The 23,753-nt window shown below is 40.9% G+C and overlaps 1 protein-coding gene across 2 annotated transcripts in view; it reads left to right on the forward strand.

Annotated features, from left to right (window-relative positions):
• Positions 1 to 23,753, forward strand: part of LMNTD1 (lamin tail domain containing 1) — a 153,964-nt gene that overhangs the window by 108,267 nt on the left and 21,944 nt on the right. The window contains exons 5-10 of one of the 2 annotated variants that reach the window (XM_040545178.1): positions 3,406 to 3,616; positions 9,476 to 9,662; positions 12,549 to 12,668; positions 13,939 to 14,156; positions 15,218 to 15,390; positions 22,606 to 22,700. In XM_040545178.1, the coding sequence (XP_040401112.1) occupies positions 3,406 to 3,616; positions 9,476 to 9,662; positions 12,549 to 12,668; positions 13,939 to 14,156; positions 15,218 to 15,390; positions 22,606 to 22,700 (1,004 nt within the window). The remainder of the gene's footprint in view (positions 1 to 3,405; positions 3,617 to 9,475; positions 9,663 to 12,548; positions 12,669 to 13,938; positions 14,157 to 15,217; positions 15,391 to 22,605; positions 22,701 to 23,753) is intronic. The other variant, XM_040545179.1, reaches the window with a different exon arrangement.

A 23,753-nucleotide genomic window follows, 5' to 3' on the forward strand; every position in this document is an offset into this window, starting at 1 on the left:
AGGGACATTCATGAGAGAAGGGGGACAAACCTCTGTTACATACATCTGTGGTGAAGGAGAGCATATTTATCCCCAGAGATTTTAAAATGCTCTCTAGTTACTTTGACATAGACCAGAACAATGATGCCAGTCGTAGTAGGGGAGTTGGTCAACATCCTGCAAAAAGGGGGATGTAACACAGCTCGTGAAACGCAGTTTTGACTAGCGTTTCTAGTCAGTGGGCAATTCTGATATTTTGGCATTTGTTTCAGTGATAAACATAGAAACAAACATTTTGAGGGAAACCAAAAGGATTTTTTATTTTTGTGATACCTGGTTACTGGTATGTGTGTGTATGCACACATTTTTCTAACAACATTAATAACTTTGGAATATACGCTACCAATTTCTCCCTCCCAGGTTGGCATGGGGATCCTCCTCAAGGATGAGGTCTTATGGGTTTTCTGAAAATTGACAGTCAGGCATGAGACTGAAGAAAAGGTTGAGATGTCCTCTCCTTCCCATTTATTAGCCATCAGAGAACCCACATGATGCCAGGGCAGGGGGATGGGGAAGGGGAATGAAGAGAAAAAGTCATTAGAAACCAGGCTTCATTAATTCAGCTGCCTGGGGAACAGCATGTTCGGAAAGGTCGAGATGTTTCATTTGACCTAAACAAAATGCTTGGACATTTTTCAGTTGAAATGTTTCATTCGTGCCTATTGAACCAAATCAAAACACTTAGCTTTGGTGAAGCACTGTAATGAAGAGCTTGGGAGGGAGCAGCTGCAGCTCATTCTGGCTGCACTTGTCAGTCCTGTGGTTGGGAGAAGGTGGCATTCCTTTTCAAAAGGTGCAATACTGATTGTCTCTAAAGTATTGATGAATCATGATGGATTTCACCCCAAATATTAACATACAGTGACAGATCCCAGTTTGAGTCCTGCCTGCTGTCTGAAAGGAGTGTATGTCTCCTGCCATAAGCAGCTGTATGGGGAAAAAAAAAAAAAAGAAAAAAAAAAAAGGTGCGAAAATGTTTTATTAGCCTGGTCTTCTAGGGCATAGAGGCTAATGTGACCTCCATCCATGTGTGCATGCGTGTGAGCGTTTGTCTGTCCTCCCAGCTGTATCTTAACTTACTGATCCACTTCGAACAAATTTGAGCATGTTATGTGTTAGCGTTCCCTCGGTCCCTCTCGCTGAAGCTCTTATACAGACAATATGAGGTATGTATATGGAAAGTGGTGGCTTCTGTTGTTCCTCCCTTTGCAGCATGACCTAGCCACCAGGTTCAGATCCTTCCTTCCTATTCTTGTGTGTCAGTGAGCAGTGATGCGTGTTAGGCAGTGAGGTTTGCTGACGGACTCCTTCTCCCTCCACACTATTGCCTGGAAGTTAATTCAACCCCCTCAGTGGAAAACCGGGATTAAAATCCTTACCCTGATTTGGATAGAGTGTGTTTGAATTCAGTGTCTCCTCTCTCTTAGGAGAGCTTTCTAACCACCCCATTGCAAATTCTGGGACATGGATGTCCCCTGCTCAGCAATGCAGGCATGACACAGCACAATGGCAAAAAAAAAAAAAAAAAAAAAAAAAAAAATGGGGGAGAGGAAGAGGTCAGGACTTCACTAGTCCGCAGGACAGAGCTGGTGCCCCAGGGTGAGCTGCTTAGGGCAGCTTGAAGACTGATGGAGCTGGGGTTTCCTGAAGTTCAGGGTGTCACAGGAGAGCAGACTTTGCCCAAGAGAGGCTCTCCTGGAGCCTTCCACTACAGCATTTTTCACTGCTGAATGTTTATGGAGCGCTACCGCAGTTTAGACAGAAGTTTCCAAAAGAGCATAAGCGACTTAGTCATTTGATCCCACTGAATTTCATTGGTGTCAGCCCTGCCCCCAGCTCCCCAAAAGTCCCCTTTTAAGGGTGCCACATCCTAGCAACAGCAAAAGCAACTGTCAGTCTGATCTCAGGAACAGACTGGCTTGTTGACACACCAGTGAAAAGCAGCTTCAACACAGTCTGCTCCCCTTGTGGCTGCCAGTTCAGCTACCGCTCTGAATGTTTGATTTAGCAAAGACTCCAGCCCAAAGCAACAAAGCCCAACATTTCTAGTTCCCAGCTTCAAGAGCTCATTGCCCCTTGTGCTATTTGTCTGCCACTAAATGCCCAAATGCCATACTTTAATGTTTCCTAGTTCAGTTCATCCTCAACCAAAGTCACACTCTGTTAAACTGTATGCCAGCTGTAGCTTTCCCTTTAGACTGCTAATGCTGTAGCATTTCACCTCGTTATTACTCCAGTGCTGTTATGCTTGGCTGCCACTAACTGCTCATTTGCCACAGATAGGTGAACCAGCACCGCTGTCCCAGGGCTGGAGCTGTGCTCCCCTGGGTGTCCCAAAGGAAGGGATTACAAATGGCACTGGAAGAGTGTCTGATGCTGTGCCACTGCCATGCCACGGTGAAATGCAGAGGGAGAAGGGACTACAGCATTTCAAACACCTTGGGTTTTTGTAACACAGAGAAAAACTCATATGGAAAAAAGTAACGATGTCTGTGCAGTTAGAGACAACACTCGCAGCGAGCTGGTGAAGCTGATCTGCATTGCAGGGATGCTGTCTGACCCAGACACTTGGCCAAGCAAACTTGGTTTGTGCCCCAGTCATTTCAGAGCTAAGATGAGCTCAGGGACTGCTCTTCCCCCAACAATCAATGCTATCACTGCCCCACCATATTTTGTTAGCTAGGTTGCCTGCTGGAGTGAGTCTGATATAGTAAGATGAAACCTTGAAGGAAATCTCAAATGCACAGTCAGAGAAACAGGCACTGAAAAGCATTTAGTTTGTTGCGGAGACACTGGTGTGGGATGTGAGAGGAGTTCTCTTGGTAAAGGTTTGTTGTGCATGCTCCCTCTCTGGTTCTCCCTGCCTTTGCCAGGGTGGGGAGTCCCTCATAGTCCCTCTTGGACACTTGTATTTGAAAAAAATTGAACATAAAGGGGATTAAGGGATGTTACCACTTTCATTTTGTAATTGGAAGGGAGCCTCTATATATTCATTATCCACTCACAGCTGATGCTTTGCATCCTGCAGCACTGAAATTGAAGGATGACAATTGTATCACTGATGGCAAAATTTATTGTTTTTTTGTTACTCAAGGTAATTCCAATGAGGTAATAAATCTACATGTCAGTAACAAAATATTCAGCTTACCAGCTGTGCTCTACTTTATAGCCATAGGTTTAAGGATTTGAAAGGAGTGTTTGCTAAGCACCACTTTGCAATTAGAGGCAAAGGGGAAATAAAATGTTCCATATTTGTTACCAAAAAAAGAGAAGAATTCAGTCTCATAATTTTTTTTTTTTTTTTTTTTTTTTTTTTTTTGTTAATATTGCATAACACAGTGTCTTTGTCTTTTGCTTGCTCATCAGCTCAGCTCAGAGATGGTACTGAAATACCAGACTGGGAGCCTACTCCACCAAGAAACCTTAGCCTTCTATTGACACTGTCACGAGAGCGCCAGGATTATTTCAGCCCTTTGCTTATTGACTCAGGGAAGATTGCCCAGAGCCTCAGATGCATAAAGAATCATGGAAGGACCTGTTCTGCTTATGAGGACTACTACCAGAACTCTGCATCCAGGTACAGGCACAGTTGAGGCCTTTCCTTTGGTTCATTTTTGTAGGGAAGAGATGGTGTTTTGTGCAGTATCTCATTTAGAATGACTGTGAAACTCCAGCAAACCCTTGACAAGAGGCTGAGTACCCTTTAACAAGAGTTATTATCCAGGAGGGTACTGGAGAACCTCAGAGGCTTTGAACTGTAAGGATCATACTTACTGCTTTAGGCACAACTGCCCTCAAATTGGACTTAATCCTCAGAAAAGGATTAATCACCCATCATTAACTATATCCCTTTCAATGTTTGCTAATTTATTCCGCCCAGGGCTGCAAAGACACCTTGTGAATGCAGCCCAGAAAAGGAGCAGAAATACTGTATCTTATGGGTGGTTTGGCCTTGTCTTCAACTGATCCCACCCAGTTTTGAATCCAAGAGTAGAACCGATATTGCAGGGGTTTTTGGAGGGTCCCACCTGCATGAAGTTATATGAGGCAGTGATAGGCAGCCAGAGAAATGAACTGGGCTGTATGTAGTTTACATCAACTAGAAAACCCACTAAAAAATAAAGTATTGTCTCCTGGAGAAGATAGTGATCCCAAAAAGGCATTTGCCATCTTTAACTTGGCTTCACGTATACTACGGGTTGGGAAAGACCTATCAAAACAGATCCTCAGCTGGTTTCAATTATCTTAGATCTGTCTCCCTCAGAGAAGTGGCAACAACTAACAACTCCAGTTTTAAGGCTAACTGCTATGTAGACACTGTCTCCTACAGACAGTTTCCTGCCATGTTGTTCAGTGGATAGGCCTGCACTTGCTTATTGCTAAGATTGCTTTCACAATACTCAACATACATTTCTCCTTTTCTAATGTTATTTCATTGGTGATAGTTCAGCCACATAAAACCTTTGCCTTTTTGCTATTTTCCACCCATATGCCATACCCATTCTGTTATCACATGACCCCATGATTATCTGTTGAATACAAGCATTTTAGCTCTTTTATTCTTTCCCAAAGTTACCCCCAGTATCCCTCACCATTATACTGTTCTATGATTCCTTCTTAATTAGCAGCATTTTTTTGGTCATGAGAAGCTCTAAAATGAACCAAATGCATATTATTTTGGTCTTATTCCAGCCTAAATCTAAAGTTTCTAGCACAGTAATGCTCAAAAACAAGCCAAAGCATCATCAGTGAGTTTGCATATGTGGTGCCTCAGGCCAAGACATGAGGGGTGGATGAACTCTGTGTTGCCTGTCTTAGAAGTGGGAGAACTCTACCTGCATTTACTCCCGACACAAGATAGGAGCAATTAGGAGGAATTTTCTTGTAGTCAATGAAGCTGCACTGGTGCATGTGAACATAAGAACCAGTATTTCTACTTTGCCTTCTCCACAGCTGCACAAAAGGAATCTTCCACTTTGTGCTCCCTACTCTGCATGGACAGTGCCATAAAATTGTAACAGCCTTTTTTCTTCTGTCAGATTACAAATGCATCATTGGCTTCCTCCTAGTTTTCTTTCAGCATTATTGCTCTCCATACGTCTCTCTCCTGGTGAATGTTATTTCCTCTCTGATGAATTAGTTCACCATTTTCCAAGAGCTGCATCTCACTTATTTCCTGACCATATTTCTAAGCCCTCCAGGGCTCTTTGTATTATTTCTCTTGTCCTCATTTATGTTCCCCTACCCTCTCCTCTCAACTTAATATTATCTACATATTTTATTAACCAGCTGTTTTATTCCCCCTTCCACATCACAAGTGGAGATGCTCCATGAAATGAGAACTACCTGTCATCCCTATAGGGAACATATGAGACACAACCCGCTTGTCTATTATTATTCCTTGTTTACAGTCTTTCAGATGGTTCCTGTGACAGTATTTATATCTAAGCCAGTGGGAGATAATATTTGAGAGACACTTTATCAAACGCTTTCCTGAGTCCCAGCTCTTTGATGCCTGCTGCTCTCCCTGCTCTCACCCATTTTGAAATTCTGTGGACTTCATATTCATTTTTCTCATGGACTTAGTCTTCGTAAACCCGCTCCACGCATATGTTTCAATAAAGAGATCTCTGTAACTCTTAAGACATTACAGGGAGAGCCATGAAAAGATACCTTTGAAAGACAGAAAAAAAGCCACAGTTGTGATCAGAGCTCTAAAGCTGTTTCCAAATAACAAGTTATACCATACTATTTGGCTGTGCTTGGGGAGAATAACTCCAAATAAATATTAAGAGATAAAAGAGATTGCCTTCCCCTTTATGCATTTCCTTGTATTACATGAACTGTTTTCCAGTGGGGATTGAATCACATCTTGTCTCATACAGAAAACAAGAGAAGTCATTAGCTCTGCTAATTGTTTAAGATAAAAAAGCAACGACAGTTTGCTTTGTGTGTGGTTAAACTTGTTAAATGCACAAATTAAGCAATTCTTTTAATTCTCATTTGATTCATTATTCCTTCATGCCAGCACAATAGCACTTTTTTTTACTCTGCTCACTTTGTATTTAGAGTATACCTTTTCTTGCAAAACATATTCAATAAACACAATTACATGGTAGCATGCAATACACAGTCTTTTAATTTGGTATCACAACATCTTTATGCAACATTATGCAACATCTTTTGTGTTAGCATGAACACAGTGTGAACACAATTTAGTAATACGTCTATAAAGAGTTGATGAATAGTATGTCTAGATCTGATTTGTAATGCAGCCACAGTATGAGCATACACAAACTCAGTAGAAATTTGTGGTTTGGGCCAACAAGGATATTTTGGTGTTATTGTTTACTTTCAAGTTTAATTTATATTTATTTGCTTTTCGGATTATTTGAAAATGCTGAAATCACCTTGAAGATTGTATGTTTAATTAGATTGTTAACTAATATCTTACTGAGAAATGTAGGGTTGCTGAGAAACCAGGATTTTCAGCTGCATCAGGATTTGCTGCGTCAGGATTTTCAGCTATCAGTAGTGTGCAAGGAGAGTGACAGTATTCTCACACATCTTGGCACTGATGCTTGGAGACAGCCACAGTATGTTGTTCAGTATTGCCCTAACCTCTCCCTGACCTTCATACCTGAGCAGTGTTAAAGCCAGTATATTTCGGCGGTGACCATTTTGCAGAAAATAATAGAAGTGGATGCTGATACTTGAAATTTTGTGCATGGGTATTGAAAATGATCAACATGTTGCACTAAGTGAATGTGCTACGTACTGAGGATGAGCTCAGTGAACACCCTGGCCTGTAAAGCATTCTGGATCTCAGCTGAGCCCTGGCATTCCAGTCCTACAGCTAGTATGTATGCAACATTTCCCAGCCTTCAGCAAAGAAAGATCTGAGCCTTCTGCCAGGACTTTTCCAGTCATATCCTTCTAGTATAAAATCTATTGGCATACAAACAAGCAGATTTGCACTTCTGGAGATAAGCTTTTCCCAACATACTAATTGCATAAATCTGTAACTTTCTTGAAGACTTAGGAACTTAGAAAGACTTTAATTCTTGGCATATTTCAGGTCTTAAAATGTCCTGTTGCTACCTCTACCACATAAGAGAGGACCAGTTCAACTGGCATCCTAATGGCAGGTCACAGGTGTATGGCTGATGCACACTGTGCTACCAAGAGCGCTGACATTTTTTCTCCCCTTTGCAATGTGCAGCATTGTGTATATTATAGAAAATTTTGGATTCTTTTCCAGCAGACCATATTAGCACACTGCAGAGGTAAGTACAGCATCAATGCACGCTGACCTCTCCTCCATGCACTTAAGCATTTTAGCTCCAGTCCCCAAGGAGTCGGTCCAGTATTTTGAAAGGTAAACTTGCTTGCTAAAAAAAAGATTTAAAGTCTTCAGTGAACATCTCCTTAGACTTGTTATTCCTTCAGTAAAACTAACAAAAGTCTGTTGCCATTCAGGGAATAGCTGGCTGTACAAGTCCTTAGAGAAGTCCTTGACATCTCAGTTTCCCCACTGTCTCTCTCCTTCTTGTTACATATAGGGCTTTTGCATGGGACTAAAAGCCACAGGTACACACAGAGAGAGTGCAAAAATGAAATGGGTTTGGAGAAAAAAATTCCAAAGCTGCCTTCCTATCCTGTGCCCATCATGGGTATTGTTCTGAGGCACTGCTGGAGTTCTAGGACTATAATGATGTAGAGATCGACTGTGGATTTAAGTCACAGCATTTTACATCTGCTTTGTGCATGTGTAAATGATGACTTACAACCAGATCATGAAGGATCAGTCTCTGCACCAGCAGTTAGCAATGTTCTTGAGCACAGCTGGCCATCCCTTCAGTTGCACTGACACGATGGCTTGCAGAGACTGCCAAAAAGTCTCCGAATAAAATAATGTCTCCCAAAACCTTTTACGCCAGGTTATTTCAGTGATCCAGCATAGAGTGTGGTCCCAGGAGGAGGGAGAAAGGAGAAGTGTGCCAAACTGGTGGCCAGATGAAAACAAGCAGCCAGAAAAGTGAGGGGGAGGGGGGTGGGGGGGTCTGAATGTGAGCGGTTCTTCCGCCTGGTTTTGCTGCCAAAACCCCTCTGAGGCTCTGTGTCTCTGGGAAGCTGTCTCCAAGTCTCTCCTTGCTGACATGAAGCACTAATAGTCCAGGACTGAGCGGGAAGAGGGACACACTGGAGTTCCCAAAGTTTGCAGGAAGGGAGAGAAGAGGCAGCAAAGCGTTTTGCTCATGACGTGTGTCCTCTCTAGCCATAGAGGGGGCAGCTCCCCACCGGACTCCACTCTCAAATCTATCAATGCCAGCAGCAGCCTGGAGGCAGCCTGGCTGTCATGAGCAAGTGTGACTCAATGCTGCAGTGCACAGCTGAATTTTTTGGGGTGGGTGGGCAGAATTTGTCACACTGTCAGTGAGGATTTTGCTATGTTAAGCAAGCACATAAACTGTCTGGGGTGTTGTGTCAACCTTTACTCTACACACAGACATCTGTGACTTAAACTTACTGGAAGAAGACAAATACAGCAAGGAAAAAAGCATTACACACACAAAAGACAAAGAGAAGACACTGCACCAATGCTAAGTAATCAAATTAATTGCAGTGGATGCTGCATGAAAAGCTGAATGATTCTTAGACTTGCTCACAACCTGTCTAATGAGACCTATGATGAGTATTACAGACTGGGACTGAGTGTTTAAATGCACTTTCTTGACATGTGCACTACTAAAAGGAACAGTCAAGTAATAAATATGTTTTCCAGTGCTTAAGGGAGATTGAGTGTTCCCCTGCTCATGCAAGAAGTCCCCAGTCTTACTGCAGATGCAAAACAGACCCCGCTTTGCTGCAATTCTGAAACAACAGGTGGACAGAATCTCAGTCTTGTAGCACGGAGCCTCCCTGAGTTTACAATAACGAGTTAATAATGGAGGTCTGTCTTTCTCCAGGAAGGTAAAAACAATGAGAGGCAGGAGGAGAAAGGTATACTGATGAACAGGAGGAATTTTCTAAACTTACAAAGGGAGTCGGCTACACAACTCCCAGTAATCATAATAGGCTAAATACACAAGACAGCCTTAGAGCTTGTAGTCTATATAGATTTAGGCAAAAAAAAAAAAAAAAGCAAATGGTACACTGATGACTTTTTTGCCCCACAAAGAATCTTTTAGTTTCTGGTGGTAACAGATGCTACCTAAGAGTGAAAGATAAATAGAATATAGTAATTTCAGTGCATTTTTTTTTAATCAGTTGAAAAGCATGGCATAAAAGATAAGATGGCAGTACTATAAGTATTCTGCCTGTGGTATGTTTACTTACCATTAATTACTGACATCTAGCCTAGTTGTTGGAAACATGCGTATTTTTTCAACTAAGCAATGCTTTTACACTTTCAAATCTACTTCTGTTCTTTCAGTGCTGTGGGAAATGTGAAAATTGCTGAAGTTGATCCAGATGGTCATTTTATAAAGATCCTGAACTGTGCCCCTGAAAAAGAGGAAAACATTGGGAATTATGTCTTGAAGCAGGATATCCAAGGTCAGCCAGTGGCTGAATTTTGCTTTCCCCCTGAGACCAGGATGGCAGCCAACTCCACTGTCATGGTGAGTGGGGGGAACCTGAGTGTCTTTCTTCAGTCTCTGCCTAGCAGACTAGGGTTCACTCTTAGCCTAGCAGTACAGAATCAAACTTTTAATCAAATCAATCAAATACAAAATTTGTATTTTCAGAAGGGCTAACACTCATAAATAATGATGAATTCAGAAGGAACAAATAGTGTCCACCACCAATACAAGTCTGGCGTTTTCATGACGTATCCATCATTTTGTATTGCCCAGCAATGGAAAGCTATCCTGAAAAGTTCTTGTTTGATACGTTCCTGTTTCCAACCATTACTCCCATATATCTCCCCATACTGTCACATTATTGTCAGTTGCACCAGTGTTTGCTAACTTAGAGGATGAACCGAAGGGTTGAATTGGAAAACTACAATTAATAGAACTGGAAAGAAAACGAGTCTTACACATTGCTATTGATGCCATGCATCCCATATGCCATTACTATGGTTTTGTGCATACTCTGAGATGTTACTGTAGTAGGATTTCAACTGAGAATTTTTTAAAAAGTGATATTACTTTTTAGTCTGTGCCCACCATCTGAGGACAGCTGTTTTCCAGCAGAGAAAGCCATAAAGCAGCAATGAGATATTGTTCCTGTCTTTGCCTTGTGTGACTTTAGGCAAAATAATGACACTCTGCCTTAATTTCCCACTCTATAAAATGATGTGCTTTCCTTTGATGTCATGCCAGAGCTATATGTTAAAAACTCAGCGCATGGGCTGCTACTTTTCAAAAATGAATTCTCCTCCAGAGAGTTAGATGTAGCTTTTTGCCAACTTGAATAAGAGATAGAGAGGTAGGTAGAACCTACAATGCCAAGAGTCAAATGGTTGGGGTTGTTCAACCAGGAGAAGAGAAGGCTCCGTTGAGACTTTATTGCAGCCTTTCAATACTTAAAGGGGGATTGTAAGACAGATGGGGAGAGGCTTTTTACTAGGGTCTTTAGTGGTAAGGATAATGGTTTTAAACTAAAAGAGGGTAGGTTTAGATTAGATACAAGGAAGAAGTATTTCACAGTGAGGGTGGTGGGGCACTGGAGCAGGCTGCCCAGAGAAGCTGTGGACGCCCCATCCCTGGAGATGTTCAAGGCCAGGCTGAATGGGGCTTTGGGCAACCTGGTCTGGTGGGAGGTGTCCCTGCCCATGGCAGGGGGTTTGGAACCAGATGGTCTTTAAAAGGAAGCTAATGATGTGCTTTCCTTTGATGTCAAGCCATAACTATATGTTAAAAAAAAATCAGTTAAAGATTCAGATGATTTTATAATTCTATAATTCTGTGATCCATGGTAATGAAAAAGGCTCGGACGTGAATTAAACCAAAGCTGGTTTTTGGAAATGACCAAAACTCAGTTGTAGCTGTACCTAAGGAGTATCTGCCAGTATCTGCAGCCAGCCTCCTGTAACCTCTGGGATGAAAATACCAAGTACTGTACCCACACTCAGAGCAGACACAGCCTTTCCAGAACTGGCTGCCTGTCTGGCTGCAAGACACTTTGAAGAGCTCTCCAGAAATTTCAGTTAACTGGTTCTGAAGCACCAACCATCAAAAAAGAAGTGGTCCTTTCTGAAATGCTGTGATCAGTACTAAGGTCATTTACATGGTTAATGTTCCCTTTATCACTAAATGGCTTTTGGGTGGACAACTGCCTGAGGTAGAAGGTTCACCACAGCTGCTGTTTCAGCAAATGGAAGCAGAAGTTTTCTTCTGGTTTATTAATTTCAAAGGGTTCTATTCAAGTTGCCAACTCTTGCATCTAAAATTCATTTACAATAGCATCTGTGTCAGAGAGCCAGCTATGCAGGACTTCCAGGCCCCAGCTCTCTGTGAGAGCAACAGATGAACCAAGGCAAAATGTTCAAGTTAGATGCCAGAGTAGAATGTTGGAGTATAGCCCGAAGCCTCTTTTACCACCAGTGCTTATTTTCTTTTTTGACATGAAAATTGAGGCCTCACAGAATACAATAAGTCCACGTTCATCACCAAGTTCAGGGCAGCCCTGCATGAGCTCTCCTACAAGAAAGCTGGAAATGCAAGCTGGCAGGAGCTCAGAAGAGCCACAGTCACTGCTGTCTTCTGGTGTATGTCTGAAAAAGCCACAAATATACTTTGGCAGAGTGCCGTATGATGAGCACTTTTGGAAGAGAGCTTTTTTTTTTTTTTTTTTTTCCCCAAGGTATTTTTCCTTTAAAATTGAACAAGTATTGTTTTGGCTCCCAGGAAGAGATTGGAGCCATTTTCTCACAGATGGCAAATGCCAAATCCTTTAGGAATAATACTTGCAAAAGCATGTTGTGGTTGTCTTATGTAAGAGAAGTGTTTTTGTAACAGGTCCTTTTGCTGCCGTGCTTTTGATAAAGGTCACAGATAATTGTGTTCAATTTATAAAGCACAGCATTGTTAAACTTTTTGTATGAGGATAAAAGTACAAAAAACTTCTAGTCCCCAGCTGAGACTGCTTCTCCCTGAACAGAGGGGATCCAGAATCAAGTGGAAACTGGAATTTTAAAGCTAATATCACAGATCTCTTCAAATGCCCCTGGTAATTTAGCAAATAAAAGAAACTGCCTATTTTTAATCTTACTCTCAGCAAGCCAGACCAAAAAGTCCTGGATTTACTATCATACCTTGAAAACTGTGCCTTTGTTAATCTCTGTTAATCCACAGGAGAGGTACTTGAAAATAATCACTATAACTAAGCTGCAAGTCTTGAAATACAGTTCTTTCAGCTTTGATTTCACAGATCAAATGGTGACCAGCATTACAGAAATCAAAAAGGAAAAGGAAAACCTGATGTTTTTACTGAGTCCCAGCATTATATAAATATCCAGGAGCCATTTTGACTTTAAAGTGCTGACTGCTTGATCTTTGCAGGTTTGGGCAGCAGATGCTAAAGTGCTTCACAGACCTCCCTCAGATTTTCTTTGGAAGGGCCTGGAGACATTTGGGACAAGCCTCAACTGTGCTACCATTCTCTGTGACCCCAATGGTCAAGTGAGTGCCCTGAGCAAAGCCACCGTGTTCCCATACCCAGAAAGCTCTCTTGCTGGACTTCCTTCAGAAGTTTAGGGTGATTTTGTTTAACTCCTGGTAGAACCAAGTCCAAGCAATCCAAGTATAGAAAAGCTGTGATTTCTGTTAACTTCTCTTCAGTATGGATGACAATTAATAGGATCTGAAGGACTGAAGAAAGCAGTAGATTGATGACACACTTGTTGAATGAAGGGCTAAAATCCTCACAACAGTTAAAGGCAAAGCTACAAATATGCAATTTGCCAGCCTATCCTCTGCCACTGTACTTCAGCCATGAAAGATCCAGCTGTGCCAAGGGCTATTCACCCAATGGCTGCCCATGTCATTGGCATGTCAACTAGGTTGAATTTTTTTAGCCAAACTTCTGTTTACTTGGGAATGAGAAAGAGCCCAAGACCATTTTTTACCTGATAGTTGTCCAGTGGCAACTATGATTTTGGTCATTTTTATCTATACAAACTTGAAGAGGCGACCAGAAGGAAAAGACCTGTGATTTTCATAAGCAGTGTAAGTTGTACAGCTTCCCCAAGGCAGCATAATTTACACCTTACAAACTAGTAAGTGTATGTTGACTTCTGATATCACATTTTCATATTTACTTCTCTTTAAGCTCAGTTTGTCCATACTTGCTATTACATTGTCCATGCAGCCAGGAAATCAGAGGGTGAAAGGGAAATGTGATCACCTCTGCCAGGATTGTTCCTAGATGGGGTTTTCTGAGGTAATTCTGGAAGACATTCAGTAATAGATACTCCACTGTGTCCCCCAACAATCTGCTTTAATGCCTTGCTCTCCATATGGTTAGAAAACCTTTCTTAGAGCCCAAACTGAACATCTTTGGTCTCGTTTTTAGTCCATTCCTTAGTGTCCTATCCACTGTGGCCATGGAGAAGAGATTGTTATTTCTTTCTTAGCAGCCTTTGACAAACTTGCCAAGTTGTCATGTCCCATTTTGTCTTCTTCTTTGTCTGGTTCACTTAATTGGAGCAGTGGAATTTCAAGCCTCTTACATGATGATTCTACCCTAAGTATATTTAAAGACTGGAAATTGATTTCAAAAACCAAAGAAAAAAATCTGGAATTTGGTGCTTGCCATTACTATTTATCTTCCAAATGAAATATGATTCAGAAATACATTGGAGCGCCTACCCCTTCCTGGTTTGTCTACAATAAACAATTATCTTGATGAAAAAATGCAGAATACAAATAAGCAGTGATGTGTGTTTTTCAGGCTGTGTCTTGGTACACTCCTCTCTACTGGAACGGAAGGCAAGGATGGCTGACGAAAGAGGAAAGTGGAGACTTTGAGAACATTGTTGTACCAACTTTCTCAACAGCAAAGCAAAAAGAAGAATGGGAAGAGAAACAGGAATTTACAGTAACTGATAAAGAGTGGAAGAGGGCTGACTCAGAACAAACAAGAAAAAAAGGACAAAGCTTCATTAAAAGGTATCTGACATTCATTGAGTGTACTTTGCAATCACAGTATTGTGCCAGACTAGCTTTGTAAGTGGATGCTTTTAAGTGAGCATCTTGGTAAGCAATTTTTAGAAGGTTTGGAATTTTGAAAATAAGAATTAACCCCTTCAAACAGGTATCCAGCCAGCCCCAAATTCCTGATAGGAGTGCATTCATTGTCAGTCAAGACTAAGTGAAAAATAAAATTCAAGTAAAATTCTTCTTAAAGTTTTAACAATTTAGGTTGAGCATCCGAGTCTCAGTCATGCACTCCTGAGCAGAGTCATTGACTATTTTAAATAAGGAACACAGTTTTGGATTTTATTTTTTTTTTCTAAGTCCCCTCCAGAATGTTTGTTCCATGGACTTTAGAGCCAGGTTCACAACAGAAAAGCACGTGCAAAGGAGTGCATGTGCATGTGCAAAATTTTATATTTTAAAAATAAAGGATTAGCCAATCTGGATATATTTATATTTCCACACAAAAAAAAAAAAAAAGTGGGTGCCTCTTCTCATGTTTGAAGTAATTGCTTTTCTCTAAATTTCTTTAGATTCTAGCTGGAGATATTCAGAAAGATGAACATTTTTCACCATCAATTGGACTGCCTGTTCTTTACAATCTTTGTTCTTAAAAATGGCTAAATCACTTTTGCTCAATCTCTCCAAAGAAACTAACTCAGAGGCAGGAAGAAATTATGTAAAAATTCAGTGCAAGGAGTTCAAGTCTGGCAGAATTATAAGCAATGGCAAATGGTAAATTATAATGTGATATGTCAAACAATATAGAAGTTGCAGTTCTTCCACCTACAACTAAATGCAGAATGTGTTAAATATGTGTGCTGTTTGTTAAATAGATAGCATAAATTTAGTGTATATGTGCAGTAAACACAGTAAATCTATGCCAAATGCAATCATAAATATGATAATGCAATACAATAAATAATGCATTAATAAATACAATATGGATGAATTTTTTATATTCTGTACACATACTTGCATGTGACAAATGTGTGAAATATACACAGTAAAGTTAATTGAATTTCTCTTTACAGGGAAAAAAAGACCTTTGCATGCCTGTTTCCTAACCAGAGTGCCTGGTGCCAAAGTCCAGACTCTCCCACCCACCCTCACTTTTCTCTGGTTAGACCACTAACCCTAGGGAATGACGGCAGCAGCTTGTGCAGGCAGTCTCGGTGTCAGTCGTCAAGGCCTGACCCCGTGCCAGGTGAGTTCAGGAGCCAACACAGTATGGGCTGCAGCAGGCACAGTGGTGATGCAGTGGAGTTTCTAACACAAACTGTTGAGTACTTAAAATGCATGTATCTTACTACCTGGATGTACCTCCATGCTCTATAGCACTGCTCTCCAAACTGTTTTGATTGAGCACCCCTATCTGTAAAAAAAACTTTGAGCACACATCCCCAGTATATGCATTTTTATTTATTTATAAATTATACGCATTTACTACTGTAATAATATGTACATTATAAAAACTACACAAAAATAGAAATTAAAAAAGGATGAGATAAAGATGAACAAAATGCTATATTTAAAGTATTTTAAATTTATTTTATTTATTAATAGTACAAAAACATTTTCTTTCCATACCCCAATGGATTGTCTTGCACGCCCCCTGGAAGACCACTGCTCTGTAGAGCTGCATATGTTGGGAAGATAGAGGGAGGCTATTGCTACTAATACTAATGTTTTTATAAAGTGAGACAAAATATTAGGAATCAACAAAAGAAAGAGACTCTTACATTGGCAGTGAATTGCTAATTAGGCAGTGGTGAGAAAGCTAGTGTTTAATTTGGGTGCTTCAAACCCAGAAAGCTGTTGACATACTGGAAATAGTTCAGGGGAGGATGACAAAGTGAGTAAGTGTCTGAGGAGATTGATTCACGAAGATTAAAAAGACCTAGATGTGTGTTTGACAAGCAAGGTGATTGTCATGCAGAGGGGCCCCAAGCTCCTCTGCAAGAGAGAAAACTCTTTGATCCAAGAAATAGAGCTGGAGGGAATAGAAACAAGTGAAAAGCAGGGAGGTTTAAGTTGCATATGTATGTAAAATGGAGGTTTAATGATCTGTCGTGTAGTTTTCCAGTTGTGCTCATTGCTCCATTTAGTATTTTAAACCACTGACAAATTTCAAGTGCTCAGTTCCCATTAATTTTAAAGGAACTGGGTATCCAGCTCCTGAGGACAGCTTTGCGACACTTGTTTATTTAGTGAGCGTTTAGAACTAGGCCAGTCAAATTCTTTGAATGTACTAACGAGGTCAGTCTGTGACTAGTGTGGATAGGAGACCATGTAGTTGTCAGGAATTTTTGCCCATTTCTAGGAGTGCCAGCCTTTCAGCTTGAGCTAGGAAAGTGTTTATGCCTAGCTTTACCTGAATAATAACCATGCAGGAACATCTTTCTCAAATGCCAAATCCAGGCAAGGCAGATTAAGACCTGATGGAGTGAGTTCATGGTTTGTTTCCTGCTCTGTCGTAATGGTAGCATCATCTGTTTGAAAGATTTTTCCCGTTTCTTAAAACTTGATTTGGCTCTTTCTGTGTTGTTCTGATCTTCTGCAGAGCTGGGTCTCCCATATCTCTTCTGCTTGTTTCCCAGACAGGGAAAAGCTGGGAAGAAGTTGGCACTTGTCAGCTGGGGCTCCTGGTGGCATCAGGGGTTGTGTTCCAATACACAAATGCTGTGGACAAAGAGGAGACAGTCTGTAGAGCAAAACCCTTGGTGTTGAGGATCTGGCCTTCACCCTATACATATTTTAAGGGTGGTTTAGTTTGTCCCAACTCTAGGCTGGTCCAACAGACTATGAGGGGGCACCTACATCTGCACATGCAGGTCCTTTTTGGGTATGGAACTTCCCAGGCTGCTGTGACACCCACTCATGCTCACCACTGGACTGCTCAAAGTAGTTTCTATCTGAACACCCATTTGCAGCCAGAGTAATTGAGGTGCAGCTGCTCTGGAGAACATCTTGTGGCTTGGTTTCATTCAAGAGGAATCCAGCTCATGCACTCAATACTGCTCCATGATGCAAACCTGAGTGCTATGGGCAGGGAGAGTGGCAACTCCACTGCAAGGGAACAGTCCTCTTCGGACCCAGAGCACAACATGCACACACAGGATGTCCCTCAGTGCTTCTCCTGGGAGCCAAAGGGAATTTGCTGACACAGCTGGGGTGAACTGCACACAGTCGTCTTTGCTGCATTCCTGTCTCTTGTCACATCCCTGCAGATGGAGGCCAGCGCTCTTGCCACAGGCTACATTTGGTCTCAGTTTTCAAGATTTTTTTTTCCTTGCAACCATTAAGGCTAAAACTATTCTCAGTAAGGCAAGCAACATGAAACCAAAGCAAAACACCTCTGAGACTGTAATGCAATCATGTCTCCAGGCTGCAGGCATAGAGGCAGGGCCTGCCCACAGATCTGTCTCCGGAGTGTGGGAACTCAGGAGGCAGAACTCAAGGCATGGTGGTCTGCCATGCATTAAATGTGTCTGATTTTCTGTAGGTAATCTCATGCAACTTGCATACCCTTAGTCTCTGTTTCTCAGATCTTTGCAAAAGATAATTCAGTTCTATTTACTTATGGTTCATTTGCAGTTCTTTTCACTACTGAATTATGAAATTATTACTCTTAATACTGACAGGAAAGTTAATAATATCCAAGATATCAGATTAAAAATTAAATATGGGTACAACCATTATTTTCCTCTGATAAATATTCATGCGTAGTACATATTACTGCAGGATTTTTCCATAAGTGAATATAGAGAGAGATGTAGGCATCATTCTTATTTTATTACAAAGCAAAAATTACAAGATCTTTAGGCAGATTTATATGTGTACTTAGACATTATTAGTGATGGTGGCAGAATGATGATTTTCAAATATATGATGGAATGATGTTTTTGAATATACGACTACTTTTTTATTATTTTTTCTTTTGATTTTTCTTTCATTGCTTCAAAATTGTGAGCAACTGCAGTACACAGTAGTATGCATAAATACAGTCTTGCTTAGTTCTTGGTTCACGAAAGCTTCCCTGTTCAGAAAGGATTCTTCAACTTGTTCATAAATGCTTTCTAATATCAGAGACTTAGAGAAATCAGTATTGCTAACTTCACATTTATTTTCTGCTGCAAACACATTTTTAATCAATATTAAGTATGGATATTTATTTTCCTAATGCCATAATATAGCAATGTTAGGTCAATGCTATTGAATCAAATTAGTGATTCAAGGTATTTTTACATTTTCCTCTCAGATACTTAATTTTGCTTTTCAAAATCAGTTTAGTGTATGATCATATCCCAGAAGTACAAAGGTTCACTCAAAACTGCAAAGAAATGGACCTCACAGATGATGCTGTTTGATGATATTTGCTTATTAGCTTAAAGTATTTCATTTCTCTTTTGTATTCTTTCTAGCTCCTAGCTCTCCTCTGTAACAATCAAACATTATCTTTTTGGCCTCTTTTTTTGGATGTTAATGGCAGCAATCTGCAATATTCCAGTACAGAACCAAGTACATTCGGTGACATGATGGTGTTTAGAGAAGTCTGCCTTGCCTCTCCTTTTGCAACTCAGCATTTGTCCTTTCTAACTGCTACAGAACAGGAGTTGCATTACCCTGTCCCAGTTACTCTTGTAGCTTTACTCTGAGTCCTTGCAGTTGATAAGACAATGGTAGGGTATGTAGTGGCTGTTCCTCTCAGCATCTATCCACCAATATGAAATTTCAGCTGGCACATTATGGTTCCTCCACTTTGGCTTCTGAGTCCCTCCTGAGGCTGTGTACAGTTTTCTTTGGTGCTGACAACAAAAAAAAAACTCACGAATTATTCATTTCTTGCTATCATCTTTTCTTTAGAGTCTATTAATTAATCTTTGAACTATCTCTTTGGTTTCCAAGTATCCCCTTTTTCTTGGACTGATAGAAGGGGAAAAGTTGCTCCTGCCATAAGTCACAGTGTTTAAGCCAAGCTCCTTGCATTTCAGGTTCATCATACACCTCCCATTTTCCTCAGAAACACATTGTTGTGATGATATTTTTGTTGTTGTTGATGATGATGAATTTCACTCTGAATCAAAAGCTCAGCTGTGAACTTTGCAAGGAGTTTAAAAATAGCCATGGAGCATATTGTAAAGAGAACACTTTGAAGCCTCAGCCAAGACCAATGTATTTTGTGAATCTGAATGTTTCCCTGTTGCTGGGGAGCGTTAATTAAGCTTCAGTGGCAAATTGAACCTGCAGACAAGAAATGTATTTAGCACACATTTTTCAGTGAAAATGAGCCGATTCCTACAACCTTCTTCTCTAGCAAACAGAGCAAGCCTGTTAGTATTCTTTTTTTCCCAGCAGTTCTCATGCTTTTTGCCCCAGAAAAGAAGAGTCAAATGAGACAAGATGCACTCATATCATGAGGCATTCATTCTCTTTACTTGCCCAAGGACTTCTGTAGACTGTGGGACCACCCATGTAATTTCCAGTAAACAATGAAAAACGTTTGCAGATTTCCCTTTTTTCTCTTAGGTCTCTGACATATTACAGACAAGGCCAAGCAATAACATTGGCCAGTGTAAATGATGTACAAACATGCAGATGCACTTTTTGAGTAGCAAGAGGTCAAACAAGATATTACAGTAATATCCTATGGTGCGAAATTAGGTCAGCTACTTTCTCCAGTATATCAGCTGACCAGTGCAGATCTATGAATTGTGCTTATCATTACTAAGACATAAAGGAAGGCTCTCCATCAAGAAAGAAGGACCTGGGGGTCTTGGTGGACTACAGGTTGACCATGAGCCAGCAGTATGCCCTCGTGGCCAAGAGGGCCAATGGGATCCTGGCATGCATTAAAAGGAGCGTGGCCAGCAGGTTAAGGGAGGTGATCCTCCCCCTCTACTCCGCCCTGGTCAGGCCTCACCTGGAGTACTGTGTCCAGTTCCGGGCTCCCCAGTACAAAAAAGACAGGGAACTCCTGGAAAGAGTCCAGCGGAGGGCCACAAAGATGATACGGGGCCTGGAGCATCTTCCCTATGAGGAAAGGCTGCAAGACCTGGGTCTGTTCATCCTGGAGAAGAGAAGACTGAGAGGGGATCTTATCAATGTGTATAAATACCTGAGGTGTGGGAGACAGAGGGATTTGGCCAACCGCTTCTCAGTTGTTTGTGGGGGTAGGACAAGGGGCAATGGCCATAAGACAGAGCATAGGAAGTTCCGCACCAGCATGTGAAAGAACTTCTTCACGGTGAGGGTGACAGAGCACTGGAACAGGCTGCCTAGGGAGGTTGTGGAGTCTCCCTCCCTGGAGATATTCAAGGCACGTCTGGACGCCTACCTGGGCAGCCTGCTCTAAGGAGCCTGCTTTGGCAGTGGGGTTGGACCCGATGATCTTTCAAGGTCCCTTCCAACCCCTTCGATTCTGTGATTCTGTGATCTCAGCTTGTTCAGTACAATGTCATTCACTCTGGCTGACAGCCATGTGCTCCACTAGTCTGCACCTGTGTGTTTACGTGCCCTCTGCCAGCTTAAGTTCTTCTGTAGCCTTCAAAACCTTAAAAAGACTTTTCAATTTGTCACTGGGTTAGAAACTTAATCTAGAATTCAAAGGGTCAGTGTAGCTGTGGAAGAGGATGATCCAGTAAAGAAAACAATTCTGTTAGCAGAAAGCTATGAAAGTATCCTGACATCATTTATTAGGTACCAAATGCTCTACCATCATTTTGTCAGAACCACAGGAATTCTGGTTTCTTTTTTGCTGCTTTCTCAGCCATGATATCTTATGACTTGACAGTATGCTTCCCTACCTGCCAGGCAGGATGCCAGTCTGTCAGAATTATTTCCTTATCTATTTGTTGTTTACTGCTTAAAAACCACTGATGTAATGTGCATTTGTGTATCTCTGATGCTCCAGGGTAAAAAAAAAAAAGTGACTTAAAATTTTGTAGGAGGGAAAAACTTGGGCAAATCAAAGAGATTAATAATAATTCTTTGTTATCAAATATAGAAAACATGAAATAAATTACATTATGTACAATGTCTTTGAATAATATAAGCAAGCAGTGTTCTTTCAACTCACTGTTTCAGTATGAGCTACATTATGAGTACCCCAGTGACACTGAAAACAAATTAAGGATTTATCCATGGTTTTGTTGAGAAGGAGGAGAAGTAAAGGTTGGTGAGAGACTTTCTTAAGACTGCAAGAAACCAAAATACCCCTGCCACTGTTGATGTAGGTGTCCAGAGGTGATGGTAAGGTGTGTGTAGCAGGTATCCTGTCTACAGACTCAGAAAGTCAGCAACACTGACCTGCTTCATGTTATATTAGCATCACTTCCCAGCCCAAACGTCATCACTGTGCTGAGAAGTGCTAATACATTTGGCACTTGCAAACTCTGGCTGCCACTGAGAGATAAATCTGGAGAGCTTCAGTGCTTTTGAGATGTGAGCACTTCTAAGCACACATGTCCCCTGGAAATATCAGCAGAGCTGTCTGAATGAAAGGTACATTTATTGTCCTTTGCTTCTCTTGCAAGCTGATCGCTATGGGAAAACTGTGTTTGCAAGTGTCAGGTTGGCTTGTGAAAAAGCAATTCTCTCCCGGATAATTTTGGCAGAACAACCTGACCTTCAGGAAGCCATGACTAAGGATGGCCCTTTATCTTCTTGTCACCCATTACAGCATTCAGTCTGTGACCAAGTCATATAAGGGAGTGATAGAGTCCAGAGATCCACTTCCGGAAATTGCTCTGATATAATAACAATACCCAGCATTTATGAAATCTCCAAGTGAACTTGCTTAAAGGTGGTGTTCATCACAGTGGAAACATGGAGCCATTTAAAAGGTGATTCTGTGGTAAAAGTATGTCCAGGGCTGAGATTAGGTTTGAACACAACTCAACGAACTGACAGAAATCCAGGGTCAAGGAGTAAAAATTCTTGTTCCCTGCCTGCCAGGAATTTATGGAGAACTGCAGACAGTGGCAACAGGGAGCCAAAGACGTGATGATTTTTCCAGTGAGACTTGCAGAAATGGTATAAGACAGATAGTCTGAGAGCATCAACTGGAGGGAAAATGACAGTGAGGAGAAAAAAAGACGTGATCTCTGTTCAGAAGCTGCTAAAGCTTTTGAGAAGTACTTTTTGTTCATGGACAGCCAATGCAACTGTGATTCTGGCTTACTGAAATCCAGTTCAACTGAAAATCCTGCAAGAGAGAGATTGATCCTTTAAAGTAAAGGTATCTTAGAGACAGCTAGTGACCTTGCATGTTATTGTGTATTTTTCCCAGAGTGGCTTTTATTTAAAAAGTTCTTCCATAAAGTCAGAGGAAACAGGGTTTTTGTTATTAGCATGCTTGTTTCCTAAACTGACTTTCTTTTTAAAGTAAATGTGTGGAAATAATGACTGTTGTCATCAACAGGCACTCTGTATGCAGGAATTAGCCGGAGGAAAGATCCTTCAGTTCCCAGCTGCGAGAGGGGGGAATGCAGAAGAAGGCCTACTCAGTCAGCAGGGGTGAGTAAAGTTTCTATGACTCGGTTTTCAATAGAAATAAACAGCAACAAGAAAACAAAGAAAAGAACTGTAGAGTTTTTAAATCAACAAACAAATCACAATTCTGAATAGAAGAGTTGATCTATTTTGTTGGAAATACTTTTAATTTTCTTTTGGTGAGTAAGACCTATGCCAGAACTACAAATACAAAGTATCTGGGTTTGGGTAATACAACTTGATCACAGCTACACACATGTAAGTCTAGAGAAGTTTATGTTTGCATCTTACTTTTGCTTAAAGTCGTAATTTAGTTACACTGTTCTATCTAGGAAACAGAAGGCACTACCCTACCTAAAGACCTGGAGTGTCTGTTCTGAAGCCCTCACCTGTAAATGTGTAGACCCTCTAGTTTGAGTTGTTGTGAATTCCTCTCTCAAACTTCTTGATTTCTAGACTCATCTCCTGAAGTCAGCTGTTTTGCTTTTTTCTCTGTATTTTTATTTGTACAAAATATCCATAAATATGCAGATGTTGGAAATGTCTTGTGAAATGTTAAGTATTCACATTGCCTTTCTCTACTTCTCAGGTTCTGTTATTTAAGCTGCAATAATTGGTGCATTTTTTTCCCATCAAGCTATGCACTTATTATTATGGCCATAATTACTGATTTATACTTTATGTATTGATATTATTCAAAATGGTTAATGTTCTCCAAAGTGCTATATACGTTTAGAATGGTGTATAATTAATAATAGTAAGAATAGCTAGCCTATACACATCAGGTAGAAAGAAGAAAAGAAACTGCATGATTACTGCTTGTGCCTATCTGCTCACTGTATACGTGAAGTGTCAAATGACTGCAATAACACATACCTCCTATGGGCACTGTGAGTCAGCAGTGCTTGTGAAAAGGCTTTTCTATCTTGATATGAGAGGTACTTTAGAAGTACAATGAATTAATGTTTTTCTCAGTGACACTAGATTAAATGCTTTTTGACTAAGACTAACACAGTTCCTGAGAAACTCTCTAAAGTAAAGTGAGTTGGCCACCCAAGAAAACTATGACCAAGTAAC

The sequence above is a fragment of the Cygnus olor genome, chromosome 1 (assembly GCF_009769625.2).
Source record: "Cygnus olor isolate bCygOlo1 chromosome 1, bCygOlo1.pri.v2, whole genome shotgun sequence".
Taxonomy (NCBI): domain Eukaryota; kingdom Metazoa; phylum Chordata; class Aves; order Anseriformes; family Anatidae; genus Cygnus; species Cygnus olor.